Here is a 20,079-nt window from a genome sequence, read left to right as displayed (position 1 = left end):
CACATACACTCAAACTCATATGGTGTACAATTTCAGTTCGTAAGCAAACATTCAATGTTATGTTTGCCCCCTCGACTAAAAAATGAGAGCTCCCTTCGCTGAAGCAGCTTGGCTATTGTTACAAGATGTTAATAAAAGGGTGCCGGGAATGTTTTTAATAGAACTGCGACTAGTTTGGCAATGCAAAGTATTTTGCCATTCAACCTCATGAGTAAATCTTTGTAGTGAATGGGAGTGACGGAGACATAGAAATGGTTGAGCAAGGATAGCTTAGTCTGTAGTCCAGAATCCTAACTGATGGACCCCCCAAAGACACACCAACAGGGTTACCTAGTGATTGATTTAAAATGTAATACCCTGAACTTCAATTTTTAAAACTTATAGGAGGGCTTACATTAAGACACTGTGAAAACCATTTTCAAAACAAAGTTAATAACAAATGAATTACAGAGAACACAGAAGGCAGCAATAGGCAGCAATAAAACTGTTCCACAAGTATCAGTCATAATTACATATTTTTAAAAAGCTAAACTGAAACTGAAAAACTGAAAAATAAAAACTTTAGGTCCAGTACCCAGAAGCAGTGCCTATGCCTTTAAATTTCCAGGTGTTAAATGAGCTTCCTGCCATGGTGCAAACCCATCATTCACTAGTCCCTTCTCTCTGGCCACCTCCATCATGATATTAAATTTGTTCTATAGGAGACAGGTGGGAGTACAAATGAAGAGCTAGTAGGGAACTAATGGGCAGTGGGGGCAGCGACAGCCTTGTTTGCTGCCTTGGTGCATTTATAGCTACTCAAACCATCCCTGGGCAAGGATTAGGCAGCTGTATTGGTTATCCTGATGACATACCTGCACATGGTAGGACTAAAGCTACTTATTTCCAGTTTAAAACAGTAGGGCTGGAACATTCCTCAAATAAACATAACAAGTTTTAAGGGTTCATTGTATTATGAACATAGAATCATATTTCTTTAAAAATCAATGTAAAAAAAAAATCCCGAAAAATATATTGCTTCCACCATATGGGACAACCAACGACTCACCAACCGATTTAAGATGCAGCATATTGAGCTGACCATATGTTACAGTGCTGTTGAATGGCTGAGTGATTCATGCCCGTCACATTCTAGTATATCAATTAAAGCTCCTTGAAGTCTGCATGATTTGTGTCTCTGTTATTAAACCCTGCTAATTCATCCCACTTACACATCTGTTATAAATCTCTAGGAGTGCTGCATGATTCATGGCAATCTGTGAGCATGGTACAGCAAATTCTTCTCCTTGTAATTAACAGTAAATTGTTTTACTGCCATGCAATGAATTTTTCAGTTATATTGCAAATGAACTCCTAAATGCATGGCTCTTTCCTAAGAACTGACTTATATCATTAGGCAATTAAAAAGTATTGCTTTGAACCAAAAGCTTTTAATCAAGAGAAATACAACTTAAACTCAGCCTAAAGACCATGCAAATTTGACATACTGGCAACAGAATAATTTGTGCAATTTCCCGAGGAGTGAAATATGTCCTTTGGGGAGAACAAACAAATAAGGTTTGGCTCATGCAGTGGTGCACAAAGAGCACCCAATCTGTAGCTGGAGAGCACTTGGCAAGAGAAGATGCTGAGCGGATACTGTTTATCTCGGGAGTTATTTAAATTATCTGTCATTTGCAAATTCCTCAGATTATGTTTCACGTCTCTAATTGTAACACAGTGCCTATATTCTTGAAATAAATAACTGGATAATTAACCAAGCAAAATCATCACAGGATTCCAGTACTAGTCAAGAGTTTCAGTCAAAGGTGAAGCCAATTCACTTTTGCTTTGCTGCCTCTGTAGCTTCCTGAAGAGGCTTTGATTCTTCTACCCTGCCCCCCCCCCGCCACTCCCCATCTCAGTCTAGATCTTGGCACCAGCCTGAAATTCATGAGTTCCTATATCAAACCAGTATTAACAAGAAATAAAATTAGATTCAAAGAAGGGGGACTAATTGAAGGACGGCAAGCAAAAGTATATATTTGTGTGTGTGTGTGTGTGTGTGTGTGTGTGTGTGTATGCAATGGCACATTTGCATGCTTATTTTCCCTTTTAAACATGGAGCAGAAAGTGACTTTGTTTTAATGAGGGATTATTCAAGACAGGAACGAACAAAATGCATTCATAACTAAGAACAAAGATTGTATTGTGAAACAAAAAAACAGGCAACTGCTGAGAAAGAAGGGGATGATTGGTTTATGCATTATGAATAAAAAGGTAGAAAAATATTTATATTAGTATTCACTAATGACTATATATACAAGATTGCTGTAATTAAAATTATAAATTAACATATTAAGAGTGCTTGTTTAATCACTTTGGGTCCCATTCACAGTGACAGACTTTTATGTACTTGCATGCAAAGCAATGTGTGTTTTCAGACCAGAGGCAAACAGCCTGCGTATTTTACTTTTAATAGAGAAAGGAAAATCTAATGCACCACTAATTACCAGTTAATTGGATATGGGTGGTTTTTAAGACTATGATAGAGTATTGTGCTTAAAAACCATTATATGACAGGCAAAACATATGGTTCTTATCAGTAGTGTGTACCTTTCTGAACTATTGGAAATTCAGGCATTACAGATTTCTCTTTGAAGACAGTAAACCTAGGGATGGCAAAACTTGAATAAAAATATACATCAAATCCTATGCTCCCAAAGGTGTGGAGCTTGTTTTGCTTTTTGGCAACTGTATTCCATTCATAAATTGATGAAAACTGAGTATCTTCCAGATACACAAGAGTGTCAAAGGAAAAGAACAGCATCAAAGATAGAAATAGGTATATGTGGCCCTGCAGCATGGCAGATAGTCTAGCATCCTGTACTCACAGCATGGCCCATCTAGTCTAGCATCCTGTACTCACAGTGGCCAACCAGATGTTTACAGGAAGCACGCAAGCAGGACCTGAGCACAACTGCACTCTGCCCACCTGGGATTCCCAGCAACTGTGGATGTGACTGTTGCTATTAGCTGCTGATAGCCTTATCCTCCATGAATTTCTTCAATCCATTTTTAAAACCCACCAAGTTGGTGGCCACTGCTGCCTCCTGTGGAAGTCCCATAACTGCACTATGTGAAGAAGGACTTTCATTTATCTGTCCTCAGCCTTCTAACATTCAACATCATTGGATGTCCACAAGTTCTAGTATTGTGAGAGAAGAAGAAAAACCTTTCTCTATCCACTTTTTCCCATGCCGTGCAAAACTTTAGACACCTCTGTCATGTTGCCTCTTACTCACCTTAACTAAAAAGTCCCACATGTTGCAACTTTTTTCTTCACAGGGGAATTTGATCATTTTGGTTGTTCTTTTCCAACTCCAAAATACCCTTTTTGAGGTATGATAAAGACTCTCCTCCCTGGAAGAGAGGGGAGTGGTTGTGGGCGGGAGCCCGAGCTCCACCTCCTGGCCAGGGGCCATAGCCCCCGCCCCTCCTCACCTGGCTGGTGCCCACGCCCACCGGAGGCAGCCAGCCAGGTGTCTCCAGGGGGCGTGTTTAGCAGCTTAATGCTGCGGGGCCAGCTCCACCTCCTCCTCAGTCGTCGTCGTCCCGCAGCGAGTCAGGAGGGTCATCCCGTCCGTCTGTCCAGCTACGGAGACCACGTGGATCCAAACTTGAAGAGGACCTTTTGCAGAGAAGTCTACCCCCATCTTTCTGTTTGTCTGCTGCTTTCCTCTTTACTATTGTTTCATCTGCGTGGGATAGGTGTTCCATTCAGATTGTTGCGTTGAGTGAATCTTTTATTTCCTGGGGGGTTCCTTTCTGACCCCTGCTGCTACGCTGCTAAGCAGGGCGTTTGAAGCAGCCTGACTTTTAATACTTCACTGTCTGTCTTTATGCATTTTACTTTCCTTGGTACTTATTTTGCCTTTGCCTTCAGTGGAATCTATAAGCAACCGATTGGGTGTTTCTCCCTGCCTCCAATCCGGCACCAGTGCTAGCTAATTGATTTCCCTCCACTCCTCCGACATCAAGTCGAACACTCTGTGTGTTTGTGTGGGTGGTGTGAGGGCTCCAGCAACGCTGCGCTGCTCAGGGGGAATTCCTGGGACTTACTGTGTGTTTTACTGGGGTGACTGCTAAGCCCTGGTGCGTTGCTGTTTGTGTGTGTGTTTATTGCTCACGTGGTCAGCAGAGGTACTTTCCAACTCCAAAATACCCTTTTTGAGGTATGATAACCAGAAGTGTGAACGGTATTCCAAATGTGGCCACACCGTATATTTGTATAACTGCATTATGATACTGGCATTTATTTTCAACTCCTTTCCTAATGATCCCTAGCCTGGAATTCTCAAGGGTCTTAAGATTATTACACAAAAAGCTTGTTTATTTAGTTACGACCAACTTTAGCTGAATCTGGGCCAATGAATTTGCAATACAGTGTTTTATGATATCACTGGTACAAAGAGATAATCAGTACCATCATATAGCTCAGGCTCATATAAAGGGGGTCTGCTATATATAGGCCATTTAAACTATTTTAAAACCATTTCTGAATATCATTCTCACCTGCCACAAAACATGCAGTACACGTAGGGTTGCCATATTTCAAAAAGTAAAAACCAGGACACCCCAAAAGTTTTTTTTACAAAAACACCCAAAAAACCGTAATTTTTCAATTGACTTGCCCTAAGATCCTGGACAAAGAGCCACCTTTCGGAAATTCCCACCTTTGAAATCCTAGTAATGTCCGGGAAAATCCAGACGTATGACAGCCCTAAGTACACATTTATATTTCCACTTTAAGGTCAACGTTAGGCATTTAAAATGTTCTACAATTATTTCTTTGAACACCTGTGAAACCTCCAGTGACAACCATGAAGACAGTTTTAATTGAAACTCATATTTAATATCTGACAAATAAATGATAACTGTGTTTCTTAGACATCAGTGGGAATTTGATTCAGATTTCAAGTTCAGATTTGTGTTTGCATGTTCTGGATTCTAATTTGGAGACACCAAGCATAAACATGCAAGCTTGCTGTTGCTTACACTTAAAATGGGATCTGTAGAAATATTAGCATTATTGCCTGATTTTAATATATGTGAAACCTGGAGCGGTGAGGAGCGCTAACGCATTGCACGAGCACCTCTCCTTGTGCCAGCTTGGTCCTGACAATCCTTCTGTTTGTGCAGGTTTTGCCCGGCAACACCTACACAGATGGGCCTGTCATGCCCCCTGAATGTCTAAATATTCACTTTTGCTTTGACACATGAGCAAGAGACAATAACCAAATGGTTATCTTCCCTCAGCCACCAGCTGTTCACCATTGGCAGCAAAGATGATAGGAGTTATTTGCAGGAGCATCAGTCCCATTTTTTAACAGTAATATCTGATGATTCCCTATAGAAAATAATTATTCAGGTTTCCATGGCACTTCTCTGCTGCTTTCCATGTGTTTACTTTAAACTCCATGATGAAAAGGTATAGAAGTATCATTTGCTTCTAAGGTTTCAAATGTAAAAGTGTATACTTGCAGATGGAAAATTCAAGCTGGTTCACACTCACATTACTAGATGACTACACCTGCAGTGCTACTGGCAGGTAAGGATCCATACCATTTTACAAAGGGATGCTCTGAACAACCCAGAGCCAACAGTTCTGTGGAACTTTTGCTTTAAGCAGAACTCCAAAGTCTCTCTCATAAATTATCTTGGGAACATAAGATCCTAGTGAAGCTGTGTAATGAAACGGATGAATGTGGATCCTTTCACCTCCACTCACTTTCCAGCACAGATCTCCCTACAACTGTTATAAAAATGTATTATAATAAGGAAGCATTTGGGATCTTGTAAGTGGCACTGTGGGTTAAACCACAGAGCTTAGGACTTGCCGATCAGAAAGTCGGCAGTTCGAATCCCCACGATGGGGTGAGCTCCCATTGCTTGGTCTCTGCTCCTGCCAACCTAGCAGTTCGAAAGCACATCAAAGTGCAAGTAGATAAATAGGGACCACGCCGGTGGGAAGGTAAACGGTGTTTCCGTGCGCTGCTCTGGTTCGCCAGAAGTGGCTTAGTCATGACCCAGAAGCTGTACGCCGGCTCCCTCGGCCAATAAAGCGAGATGAGCGCCGCAACCCCAGAGTCGGTCACGACTGGACCTAATGGTCAGGGGTCCCTTTACCGTTAAGCAGTCCCTCTGCTTTTGGTTTGCGTTGGTCTTCCAGACTACCAAAGAAAAGCAGTCACTGAAGTAGGAGCAAAATGCATAATTCTCTCTTTCATGTAAACACCATACATTTGAACTGTAGTTTGTTAAAGGTGCTGAGAATTGTAGCTCGGTGGCAGATAAACTACAGTTCCCAGGATTATTCGAGGATGCCCTGGGTTTTAAATGTGCTTCATAAGGTATGTTATATGCACAGCCTAGCAAAACTGGATCTGCAGCTTCTTTCCCCAAACACCCACAATGCTATCAAAATGCATTTCAGATGGTGCTCTTGCATTTACTCCTGATAATTAGAGAGGTTAAAAGCAACAAAAAAGGCTTTTATGGGTATGTTCGTAGCAAAAGGAAGAACAAAGAAACAGTGGGGTCACTCAGAGGAGAAGATGGTGAAATGCAAACAGGGGATACAGAAAGGGCTGAACTCCTCAATGCCTTCTTCGCCTCAGTCTTCTCCGATAAAGAAAACAATGCCCGACCTGAAGAATTTGGAGCAAATGATTCAGCAGAGGAAACACAGCCCAGAATAACTAAGGAGATAGTACAAGAATACTTGGCTAGTTTAGATGTATTCAAGTCTCCAGGGCCAGATGAACTGCATCCAAGAGTATTAAAAGAACTGGCAGATGTGATCTCAGAACCACTGACAGTCATCTTTGAGAATTCCTGGAGAACAGGCGAAGTTCCGGCAGACTGGAGGAGGGCAAATGTTGTCCCTATTTTCAAAAAGGGGGAAAGAGAGGACCCAAATAATTACCCCAGTCAGTCTGACATCAATACCAGGGAAGATTCTGGAGCAGATCATTAAGCAAACAGTCTGTGAGCACCTAGAAAGGAATACTGCGATCACCAATAGTCAGCATGGATTTCTGAAAAATAAGTCATGTCAGACTAACCTGATCTCGTTTTTTGACAGAATTACAAGCCTGGTAGATGAAGGGAACGCAGTGGATGTAGTCTACCTTGATTTCAGCAAGGCATTTGACAAGGTGCCCCATGATATTCTTGTAAAGAAGCTGGTAAAATGCGGACTTGACTATGCTACCACTCAGTGGATTTGTAACTGGCTGACTGACCGAACCCAAAGGGTGCTCATCAATGGTTCCTCTTCATCCTGGAGAAGAGTGACTAGTGGGGTGCCACAGGGTTCTGTCTTGGGCCCGGTCTTATTCAACATCTTTATCAACGACTTGGATGATGGACTCAAGGGCATCCTGATCAAATTTGCAGATGACACCAAACTGGGAGGGGTGGCTAACACCCCAGAGGACAGGATCACACTTCAAAACAACCTTGACAGATTAGAGAACTGGGCCAAAACAAACAAGATGAATTTTAACAGGGAGAAATGTAAAGTATTGCACTTGGGCAAAAAAAATCAGAGGCACAAATACAAGATGGGTGACACCTGGCTTGAGAGCAGTACATGTGAAAAGGATCTAGGAGTCTTGGTTGACCACAAACTTGACATGAGCCAACAGTGTGACGCGGCAGCTAAAAAAGCCAATGCAATTCTGGGCTGCATCGATAGGAGTATAGCATCTAGATCAAGGGAAGTAATAGTGCCACTGTATTCTGCTCTGGTCAGACCTCACCTGGAGTACTGTGTCCAGTTCTGGGCACCACAGTTCAAGAAGGACACTGACAAACTGGAACGTGTCCAGAGGAGGGCAACCAAAATGGTCAAAGGCCTGGAAACGATGCCTTATGAGGAACGGCTAAGGGAGCTGGGCATGTTTAGCCTGGAGAAGAGGAGGTTAAGGGGTGATATGATAGCCATGTTCAAATATATAAAAGGATGTCACATGGAGGAGGGAGAAAGGTTGTTTTCTGCTGCTCCAGAGAAGCGGACACGGAGCAATGGTTCCAAACTACAAGAAAAAAGATTCGACCTAAACATTAGGAGGAACTTCCTGACAGTGAGAGCTGTTCGACAGTGGAATTTGCTGCCAAGGAGTGTGGTGGAGTCTCCTTCTTTGGAGGTCTTTAAGCAGAGGCTTGACAACCATATGTCAGGAGTGCTCTGATGGTGTTTCCTGCTTGGCAGGGGGTTGGACTCGATGGCCCTTGTGGTCTCTTCCAACTCTATTATTCTATGATTCTATGATTCTATGAATTAGAAGCAAGGAGATTGTTAATTACAGTAGCCTTTAAAATAATTTGTCCATTGTGTTTTGCTTGTGCATCTCAGCAAGAGTTGACACACAAAGCACATTTGCTAGATTACAGTGAAAAAAGTTAATTCAAGTAAGTGGATACAGGCTTAAAATGGCAACTTTCCAAACCTAGAAATGATAAATAGAAAAATACTCAACATTTAATATATCTAAATCTGCTGGTCACTCAATTTTATACTCTACTGTATTGTTTAATGTGACTGATACCAAATTATTAAAACAATAATAAACAAGCTGTCAGGTTTCAATGAGCTATTTATTTTCAGGAAATTGACAGATAAGCAGGAAACGATGCTTTATCACTAATAATAGCCAAGGGTCCTATCTAAATTCCATTAGTTATTTTTGAAACTGTTCATTACAATATATTACAGAATCCTGAGGTATAAAGATTTGAAGGATTGGCACCTACAGATTCTCCAAATTACACATCTCAACTGAGTGTTTGAGACTGATGCTGAGGAGTATATTTCTGTACACCAGGGATGCATCTTTCTATCTTGTTCTCAGGACTCCTCCCTAGCCACTCCCCTTGCCTATCCTGCTTTGCATTCTCCTTGAATGTTTTGTCTGGCTGGAATGTATCCTCAAACTCTTCTAATGCCTATTGCTTGCCTGGACAGAAGACAGAGAGGGATGTTTCAGTGTGGTTGGGAACAAGCCAACAGTGCAAAGGTAAAATTAACATTCATTGCTCTGCCAACGTTTGCTTCCAGTGCTTCCTACTGACATGTGGGTCCCAAAACATTGCCTAGAAGGGGTTGCGATTCTTGGGCTGAAAAATCTTCCCTGTCCCTACTATATGCTGTAGTGCAATAAACAGACAAATCATATTCACACATTATGCCAATTTATGTGGGGGTAGAGGGTCACATGTGCACCCCCCATCCAAATATTCGGACATTTATACATCTTGCAAGTGTACCTTTTCCCCCCTCCTAGGTTTCAAGCATGCATACAGCTCTCAGAAAAGCTTCCTGCACTACTCCCGGTTAGGAGAAAGGTGGGGTTTTGCTATAGGGCATCCAAAATGTGAACAGGATTGGTGGTCCCTCTACCCAAAAATGCAGGAACAGGTGATGCATCCTATGACGAGGATGCCGATAATTTTGCAACTGTAAAATGCTATATCTATGCTAAACATGTTATTGATACAAAAGGTGCTAGTAGTAAATATTAACTTCATCAGGCTTATGTACTTTATTTGCTGAAACTGTAAACAAACAAACAAATGTTATGTTAAATGGCTTCTCATTGAAAAAGAAACCCATGCAGGCTTTCCAATACACTACAAGCCTATGTGGAAAACATGGTGTTTTGTTTTTAATCTGTCATGGTAAACAAATACCAATTAAGCTAGTCACTTTGTATTAACACAGCACCTATCTCAGTCACTATGCATCAACCTGTGATCATCTGTAATGGTGCTCATTAGAAAGGTACGTGCTAAATTTATACTTCAATACAATTTTTTCTCTTCCCTTACCTGCTGCTAAAGTTTGCCCCATTCCCGGATCGCTGCTGACACAGCCAACTTGATTGCAGAGAGTAATGGTAAAATAGTAAATTCTGTATGGTTCCAGTCCTTCCACTGTGTAGGACTGTTCATCAGCTTCAGCAACATACAAAACCTAAAAAGCAAATAGAGTTAAGACAGCTATCTTGATAGCACTTCCATTGTTTTACACTGATAAGAAAGTACATTTAACAAAAAGAAATTAGCTTTTGCTGATTTTTAAAAAACCTTTTTTAACCTTAATACGTTTGCCAAGAGCCATTAATAGAAACAGGACTTTTTCAAGGAACCTCAAAGAGCTAGAATATAAATTGTAATTGAATATAAACTGTAGTGTCACAGCTTACACAGATTTTATGCAATCACAGATTTAGCAGATTGTCAATAAATAAACAAATAAACAGAAATGGTTATTTTTACAAACAGTGTAGATTAAGCATTACAACTTTCTGTGATGAAATCTACCAATCCAATCACCATGGAATAAAAGGGATGACTAACAAGTATTTCAAAAAGAAGACTTGTCTCTTGCAAACAGATAAATTTATTAGTATCATCACCAATATTAATTATATATCAGCACTAGTGGGTTTAGCACTTAAGGTAGTTTAAAGGTAAAGGGACCCCTGACCATTAGGTCCAGTCGTGACCGACTCTTGGGTTGTGGCGCTCATCTCACTTTATTGGCCGAGGGAGCTGGCGTACAGCTTCTTTGTCATGTGGCCAGCATGACTAAGCCGCTTCTGGTGAAACAGAGCAGCGCACGGAAATGCCATTTACCTTCCTGCCGGAGCGGTACATATTTATCTACTTGCACTTTGACGTGCTTTCGAACTGCTAGGTTGGCAGGAGCAGGGACTGAGCAACAGGAGCTCACCCCATCATGGAGATTTGAACTGCCGACCTTCTGATCGGCAAGTCCTAGGCTCTGTGGTTTAATCCACAGCGCCATCCGCATCCCTCTAAGGTAGTTTACGTGGGCATTATTTCAGTGGAAAAGTGAAAAGAAGAGGAAGGAAAAATCCACAATAGGGAGGGAGCATTGCAGGGGTCCCTTCACCTTTACTTTATTCCAGCAAGCAGCCCACTCCTTATCTCTTAACAATGGCCAGGAGACTAAGAAATGTTTTGTCTGCACGGAACCTCTTGGGTATCCTTGCAGAATTAAACCATGACTTCATGTATACAAGCCATCAGACATTCCCTTCAGAACAATTTGCCAGGAACAAGCCATGTCCTCTCATACGGAGACAAACAAACAGAAAGTCAACTCCACCCTGGGCAAAATGCCACAGTAACAACTTTGATACTCCCCACTGCACTTTGATAATGGCAAGCACTGCTCCACTGGCAAATTTGAATTTGGCATAGCCAACAAGACTGGGACCACTTTATAACATCCATATATCAATAAGCAGAGAAAACAGATTGCTAATAACAATAATACCTGAGAATACACTGGCAATACTTTTTGTTCAGTAATTACATTGACGCTGTACCCCATCACTTCTCCTCTTGCTTCATTATCTTGTGGCTTTTCCCAAGATACATTGACAGAATATGGTGAAAGAGGGAATACTGATGGAGGTGGCATGAATACAGGAGCTAAAACACAAATAAATGTGCTAATTTATCATAAAATAAATGAACAACATGTGTCAGGCAAGTTTTCCCACTATATTTGTAAAATACCATCTGTTAAACTTGATAAAATGGCTGTTTGCATCCAATTCCTAAATAAGCAGCTTGTAGAAATTAATTTTCAGGTCTAAAAGGAATTTTCATATGGTTTTCAATGCTACAAATTTAAAGTAAATGTATCCCACCTATAGGCAAGTATGGGATCTATTATTTTTATGGTGCACTAACCACCACTTAAAATTTGAAACACAATATAAGTTTCACAGAATAATACAGATGGATTTTTAAAAGCACAGCCATTCTGCAACCCAGGAAAACCCTGATTAGAGGAAAAATTGTTGAACACTTAAACACTGTCAAAGTAAATTTAATTGCTGAGCAGTTTTGAAATCAACATGTTCTCAAGCTTTGGGATTAGCGTAGCACTCCGCTAGCCCTGGGAGAGCCTAGCGGAGACCTTGCCGGCACCCAGAAGCTTGGGGCGCGCTGAGCTCCGCACGCCCCAAGCTTCTGGATTAGCGCAGCGCTCCGCTAGCCTTAGGAGAGCCACGCGGCTCTCCCACGGCTAGCGGAGACCTTGCCGGCACCCAGAAGTGCTGGTGTTGGCAAGCCTTGCGCACCCGGGGGATCTCCCCCCGGGCGCGCATGGCTTGTGGGCGGCAGCCTGCAGCGCGGAGCACGTGGCGCCCTCCAGAGGATGCCCCATGCTTCGCAGGTGTCGGCAAGCCTTGCGCACGGGGGGGGGGGGCGCGTGGGGCGCCCTGAAACAGAGGGCTCCCCATGCTGCGGACAGTAGCCTGCCGCCCGATGTGAAGCAGGGCGCCCCTCGCACCAGGCAGACATCGGCCAGCCCCACAAGCTCGGGGGACAGCGGGGAGGCGCAGCACCGCCATCCCACTGTTCCCCGACCTGGTTTTGGGGGGGGGGAAATAAAGGAAAAATTTTTTTCCTTTATTCCCCCCCCCAAAAAAAGTAGGTGCGTCCTATGGGACGGAGCGTCCTATGGGACGAAAAATACGGTATACATGTTCCATAACATCTACTTCCAGAATTCATTTGTGGACTGTCAATGATCATCATAAAGCTCACTCTGACATGAAGGTAATATGTGATAAATGTGACCAAAAAAAACAAAACATACTGCTGGTATACTGTCTTAAGACTCTGTAAACAAGACTACTCTAAATGTAGTGTAGTTTAAGCACAGTTATTATGAGGAAATACTAGTGAATTTAAATTGTTAAGAAGATGGCAAAGAATCCTATAATAGCACTTATAAGGTGAAACCTAAATGAACAAGCAATGTCAAGGAGTAAGGTTCGAAAGGCATATTCCAAAAGAAAAATCTAAGTCTTGAAAATGATTTTACAAAGGTTAACAATTACCTGCCTCTGCTGTTCTCTGTGACGTCCAACGAGAAAATGTGCTGCCGGCCATATTGACTGATAAAACACGGAACTCATATACTGTGAATGGCTCCAAATCAGTGATGTTGGTGCTAGTAAGAGGTGGTTTCAAAGCGTTCTCATTGGCAGATTCTATCACTGGGTGAGGACTGAACCACCCACTTGTTTCAAAAACACGATTTTCAGGAGGAATATGTGTTCCATCCAACTGTCGGGTTCCTCTCATATATAGTTCATATCTAATAATTATACCTAGAAATAACAGTGGTTTACCAAAGATATGTCAGCCGGAAAGGATCTAAAATACTTCTGTTTCTAGTACCACCTACTGATAGAAACATTGTCCACTGATAGCACTGTACAAATACAACTACAACCATAATACATTGCAAAACCTGCCCTCCCACAGGCTTGAGGAATTTAATTCCTATGGATTCTAGACTCTTCCAATTGCACTTCAAATTTTGTGATGTAGTTTTCATCTCAAAGCAACATGTTTAAGAGAAATTTTATTTAAGAATGCTTGCATTAGGAGTGGGAAGCCTTAGTCCCAGAAGTAAATGTCAAACCACCAAACACTCTGCTTATCTCTGTGATCCTTGGTACTATACTGTTCACAGGTGGTGCTGTGCTCTTTAACACTGAGCCTCTTGGGCTTGCTGATCGGAAGGTTGGTCTGCCAACCTAGCAGTTCAAAAGCATGCCAGGGCAAGTAGATAAATAGGTAGCACTGCAGCAGGAAAGTAAACAGTGTTTCCATGCACTCTGGCACTTCTCATGGTCCTCCATGTGCCAGTAGCAATTTAGTCATGCTGGCCACATGATCCAGAAAGCTGTATGTGGACAAATGCTGGCTCCCTTGGCCTGAAAAGTGAGATAAGCACCATAGTCGCCTTTGACTAGACTTAACCACCCAGGGGCCCTTTACCATTACCTACCCCTCACCAGCCCCTCTTACGTCTCCTGGGGAGAAAAGGTTGTGCACAGTAAAAATAATATTTTTTAAATGCACTTATATGAGCAAAACATGCTGTACCTACTTAAGCAAAAGAAATAGAATCCTACCATTTGCTTTATTGGGTGGGTTCCATTCTATAGCCAGTGACGTAGAGTTGATAGTTTGTACAACTGGAGGATGCTGCTGTTCAGGTGGGGCCTGTGCAGTAACTATTGCCACCTCCTGGCTCTGCAAACAGCCTCCACGGGTACACGCTTGAACATAAAAACTGTATTTTGTAAATGGGACCAGATTCCAGACAGTTGTTGAGGTTTCTAAGCCTTCATACTGGTCACAGGCCTGAAGGTCAGGTAAAGAAGTGCATGTCAATACATATTTCTCTATTGGACCAGAGTCGTTTGATAGGCTTGTCCAGCTGAATGAAACAGAGCGTGGTCCAACAGGAATAACTGGGTTTAAATGCAAGTTTCCTACAGGTATCCCAGGCTGTGTTCTGTATGTCAAGGCTGCACTGCTTGTAGATCCATGGACATTGCTGGCCTCAAGGTGGTATGAATAGAAGGAATAGGGAGATAGAGAGGTATCTGTGAAGATCTGGATGCCTATGATATAAACATAAAAAGTTATATTTCAGTTGTCAGATCCCAAGGAGCCACATGCAAATTTCTCATTTTTATTTTTTTAAACCTGCAGTATAATGGATACTTTGTAATTACCAGTGTTGGGAGGGTGATCAGGTAACGGCCTTCCCCAACAACGCTTTCCACTGCCACTGGTAAACTTGAATAAAATATTCCTTGCTCTAGTAAAGTCTCAATAAATTTAATTTCATTAATAAACAGTAATGGTTGTTTTTATCATTATTTTATGTATCAAATAGCTGCACCATGTAATAATGTGTTATCTGAAAGCATCAGAGTTACAGAAGAAAAAGAATGGGTTTTTTTATCCATCTATTGCCTGTTCCTTCCTTCTAAAAGAACTCTCAACATCTTTTCACATTAATGTTGCAAAGCCATCAGTCAAATAATCAGGCCGGGTTTGGAGACTACTGTTAATTTTCCTTGAAAAGTTCAATGCTTCTACATTTGTAATTTGAAACTCTCATTTAGTACTAAGACCTGTATGCACGCTGTTGCACTTAGGTGGTGTCCCCTGTGTGTCTTACAGATGCTACACACATACTAAGAATATAGTCATAAACATAAGAATCTGGCAGCATTAACAAATTTATCTTAGTATTCAAATGCCAAACAGTAGATTATATTCACATCATTAATTATCATGATTGTCAGGAAATGTCAGAATGGTAATTTTTTTTAAAGGAACAGTTGTGGCTTTAGAAAATAATGATTTGTTGAACAAGCCTATATCAGTCTCTGATTAGGAAACCAGTAGTTAGTTAATGTTTTAAGAGCAGCTGCTCATCGATGTTAATATGATTTCGAAATGGCATCAGCACACTATTCTAGAAGGATTGCTCCATTCAATTCCAAGAATATAGCAGGGACTTTAGTAAACCTCTCGGATATACATTTGAATTGCTAAACACTCTTGTTAGGATATGAAAGATGTAAAGCATAATTTATCCCAGAATAGTTCAGTAAGATAGTGTATGTACATAGAAAAGTGTCAGAATCTGAACTTGAAGCAAGTACTAAACTTAGGACTTCAGCAGCTGGAGGACCAGGACTCATTCTGTACACTACTACCAATCTCTAGGCAATAAAAAGAGTAATGCAAGCATATGACAGCCAAAATGATCTACTGGCTAGAGTGCTGGACTTAGGCTGGAGACACTTGGGTTTAAATCCCTGCTCAGCCATGAAGTTCATGGGGTGACTGCGGATCAGTCAGTCTCTTAGCCTGACCTCCCTCACATGATTTTACACTTGTGATTTCAAGGATACTTGACTTCTTTTGGAGGACAGATAAACATGTGATATAGATATAAGTGACTAGACCTAATCTGCCCACATAATGTTTTCCCTCTAAAACCTAGCACAGACCCAATTCAAATAACCACTACCCGGACTATTATACAACTTAAGACACTTTCCTCAAGGTGAGGGGATAGCAAACAGCTCTTCAACCCCCTCCCCTCCCCTCCAGTATGATGAGCAAGAGAGGATGTGGTGAAGCCTTTCATTTATTTAATATCCCTTCTCCTGCACAAGCAAGACACAAGGACGTAGGAGTGAGTAACTGAGGTGCTTAAGAAGAAGTTGCTGCCATGCCACAGAATCTTTTGCCATTCACACGGCGGGTGGTGGTGGTTAAAGAGACCACTTTACCTGTTCCTTGGTATAGATGAAAGTGAGTCAGTAAGGGGAGTTAATTTTGTTGGATTTGCTCATTTGAAAATATGGCTGCTGACCAGGAAATGGTAAAATCACTTGATACCAGAGCTAAACTGACTGCCTAGAGGAAGGAAGGCTTGTAAGCAAGTCTTGGATGGAGTACCAGTGGGCCCTAATGTTATTAGAAGGTATCACTATCTGGACAGGGGTAGCCTAACTTCTCTGCTCTATGCTCAGGTAACATCTAGGTTATACTTAGGGCTGCCTCTGAAGACAATTCAGAAACTTCAGCTAGTGCAGAATTTGGTAGTCAGGTTGCTCAACAGGTCAAGACGGTTTGAGCATCTTAACTGATCCTGGCCCGACTGCAGTGGCTGCCAATTAGTTTTCAGGCCAATGCAAAGCACTGCTTTTGACCTATAAACCTTAAACGGCTCAGGGCCACAATAACTCAAGGATGGCCTTCCTCCATTTGAACAGAACTGGACCCTATGATCATCATCTGATGCCCTTCTTTGTGTGCCTCCCCCATAAGAGGTCTGGAGGATGGCAACACAAGAACAGACTTTTTCTGTGGTGGCTTCCCATTTGTGGAATACTCTCCCCAGGGAGGCTCTCCATCATTCACTCACAGAATCATAGCCTAGTAGAGTTGGAAGGCACCACGAAGGTTCTACCAGCAATGCAGGAATCTTTTGTCCAGTGTTCTGCTCGAACCCACAACCCTGTGATTAAGAGACTCATCCTCTATTGAGTCAACCCAGCCTTCATTACATATTTTTTGGCTCCAGGTGAAAAAAAATACTCTATAACCAGGACTTTGGCTGATTCTATAGCCTTTAAATATGTTTTTTTTTGGGGGTGGGGGGTTGGTTTATTTTTGATTTTTTTATTATGTATTTTATGTTCTCATTTTGTATTTTTATGCTGTGAACGGCCCTGTGTTCTTCAGATGAAGGGTGGTATACAAATTCAAATACATACATACATACAGTGAAATATACATAGGTAGTATTCATGAGCACTCACGGTATGGGTAGTTATCCTCTGTCATATAGATTTGACTCCCATTTCTATACAGCCTGTACACAAGCCAGTTTGAATTTGGAGAATCAGGTGGATTCCAAACAAGTCTGATAGCAGAAGAATTTACAACTTCTCCTCCTGGCGGCGGCTGCTGAGAAGGAGCTGGATTATAACGCAATAAAAGCCATATTTAGGCATCAAGACAACCAAACTTCATAAGCAGAAGTGCATTTAAAAAATGAAAAGAAACAGTTTCTTCTAGCAGAAGAAAATGATATGAAGCAGAAGAGCTGTGTTTCACCAGTACAATCTTAAGAAAAGCCAAAACAAAGCAGCCAGCCAGCATACATTAAAAATCACTATGCAAGACATCCAAAATAGCATAATTCTGCCTAAAGAACCACTTTAAGTGTGCTTTGGCTGAAAATCTGCACAATGCACACATACAGAGCAAACACAGCAAACATACAGATGCAGAGACATCTGAAAGGTGTAAGTAGATCCCTTGCTTCATGCTGCCTCTCCACACCCATGCTAATTCTGGTCTTTTTCTATGTATTCCCTGCAGACACTCACAAGCTTGTTTTCCCTTCAGATGTCTGTTTATGTAAGCTGCTTGTGGAGAAACTGACACAGACTCAATACAGATGACCAACTTACTCAGTTGAAAGATATTCTACTATAACTTTTATTATTTTTCCATATTAATGAAAATGTGGTGTGCTTTTCCCCCTGCCAAATGTTCTAATGTGTGATGAACACTGAGGGCCTCATCAAGTTATAAGGCTTCCCCACAAAAAATTCACCACAGTAACAGTACTCTTCAGCATGTGACAATGGCTGGGGAAGATATTTCCTCAAGCCATAGAGTCAACTCACTGGTGTGAGTCAACTGAACTGGTGTCAACTAGAGTTTTTGGACTACAACTCCCATGATCCCTTGCCATTGGTCATACTAGCTGAGACTGGTGGGAGTTGCAGTCCAAAATCCCTGTAGAGGCCCAAACTATAGAGGATTGCTGTACTGTCTTTTTAAAAAAGAAACACCTTGCTTTTTCTGCTTTCTTCCCTTAGATGTCAGATTTTAAATCTTAATTCCTATTCTGAGCTTTGCTAATATATTTTGAAGCATTATCAGGCTTGTGAGATATTTTACATTTTAAATATCTTAAATATTTATTAAAGTTATAATATGTACATGAACACCCTTTAATGTATGAATAAAACTCCTCACTTGCAGACTTAGAAAATTGGTTGTGTATTGCTGGAATATGGTGAGCATGAAAAAGAAGGAAGAAATATACATAAAGGTGATGTCTTGTTCCCACAATAAATGATTATTTAAATAATAAATTTAACCCCATAAGGGCCAGATAACTACAGTATGTTTTAGGGTTTTGTTTTTAAGTGAGAAACTGTAGTCATACCTTGTGGTTCCTTGTGTTGTATGATGAAGGGACAGTGTGGGATATGTGTACATATATTGATCTTGATTTTAAGGTGTGAAATTACGCACAATACACTTCACGGTCTTAAAAGCAACACAGCAGAGAATTTTACAGGCTTAAAAGCAATGCAGTTTTCTTTTTTAAAAGCCAGAAAAATTTTCCTAAGAGAAACAAAACAACTCCAAAGAGAGGGGAGAAATGTTTTATTGACCCATTTGAAACAACACTTTGAAACTATTATCACAATGAATAAAATTTTAAGACTGTGAGAACATATTAACCCTTCTACTTCCTTAAACGTAGAACCTGGAAGTAGTGAGAAGAAAACACAGAAGCAATGAATGGAGGCAGAGGACTTCCATATTATGTGTATATATAAAAAAATAAATTTTTGATGATATGCCATTTCCAGGCTCTTTATATTTAAAAAAAGAACTTTACTTTCATAAACATATAACTTAGAATATCTGATGCACCCATGATATTGCTTGTATGAGTTGAAAAAATCTTTGCTGCCACCTGTAATCAGGTTCCTCACTCCACTAACTGTCATCTGTCAGCATCCTGGGGATTTTCTAGACTAACAGTGAAGGACCACACATATCTGCTATTTGGGTCCCTGAAGCACAGATTCACACAAAGCGGCAAAACGCTCTTGCAGGTTATTAACAGGATTTTTATTTGAAGTGCATATGCAGAACAAAGGTACAGGGCGATCAGTACGCAACCTGTACACAGTAGTCAGGGTGCGCCCCTTTATATAGATTTGCAAAATAGAATACCACCTGATCTCTTGTAAGTCACCTGATTTTTTGTAAGTCACCTGATTTCTGGGAAATCGAAACTTATAATAAGTTCCTATTACCTTATAAGGTCTTGGTCTTCTCTCCCTCCTTCCTGCAACCTCCCTCATCCTGGTATTACAAGAAATCCTTGTTCCTTATCTCTATCTGCCCAAGCTAGACATTCCGAGAGGCCCATTTGCAATGAAACATTTAAGCATGTCCTTCAATAATAGAACAATTATATTGTAATATGCTCCTTCAACAGCTTTTAGTTCCTCCTCTGTTGAACTGCTTTTCAACCTAGCTGTTTATTACAATAATATTTTGACTAAGAAGAACTAGTGCCTGGGTTTGCTTTTTTCCTCATCCCAGTTAATCCCTTTTCCTTTTGTGTTATGCCTTTTTAATTGTAAGCCTGAGGGAGAGCAACAGTCTTATTACAGATCTTTGTAAGGTATTCTAGAAGCCTCTTTTGGCTGAAGAGCAAGGTAAAAATCCTTCAACTAAATATAGAAATGAGTATGTTGGTCTCTTTTAAATGCAACATGGAAAGAAAACACCAGGGTATATTAAGTAATGTAGAGACTCACAAGGTAGCATGTATTTTGCTTC

General features: G+C 41.1%; 1 protein-coding gene across 7 annotated transcripts in view; it reads right to left on the bottom strand.

The window, feature by feature from the left end:
* The window catches only part of USH2A (usherin), a 437,539-nt gene that overhangs the window by 339,975 nt on the left and 77,485 nt on the right, over positions 1–20,079 (bottom strand). For all 7 annotated transcript variants that reach the window (XR_014154517.1, XM_081854411.1, XM_081854412.1 and 4 more), the window contains 5 exons: positions 17,238–17,396; positions 14,016–14,510; positions 12,930–13,202; positions 11,351–11,508; positions 9,874–10,018 (listed from right to left, as the gene is read on the bottom strand). Coding sequence is in view for 6 of the 7 variants with exons in the window: in XM_081854411.1 (XP_081710537.1) it covers positions 9,874–10,018; positions 11,351–11,508; positions 12,930–13,202; positions 14,016–14,510; positions 17,238–17,396 (1,230 nt within the window). In the remaining variant the exon portion in view is untranslated. The remainder of the gene's footprint in view (positions 1–9,873; positions 10,019–11,350; positions 11,509–12,929; positions 13,203–14,015; positions 14,511–17,237; positions 17,397–20,079) is intronic.

The sequence above is a fragment of the Podarcis erhardii genome, assembly GCF_964252035.2.
Source record: "Podarcis erhardii genome assembly, chromosome: 3".
Classification (NCBI taxonomy): Eukaryota; Metazoa; Chordata; class Lepidosauria; order Squamata; family Lacertidae; genus Podarcis; species Podarcis erhardii.
This window is presented reverse-complemented; position numbering and strand designations above follow the sequence as displayed.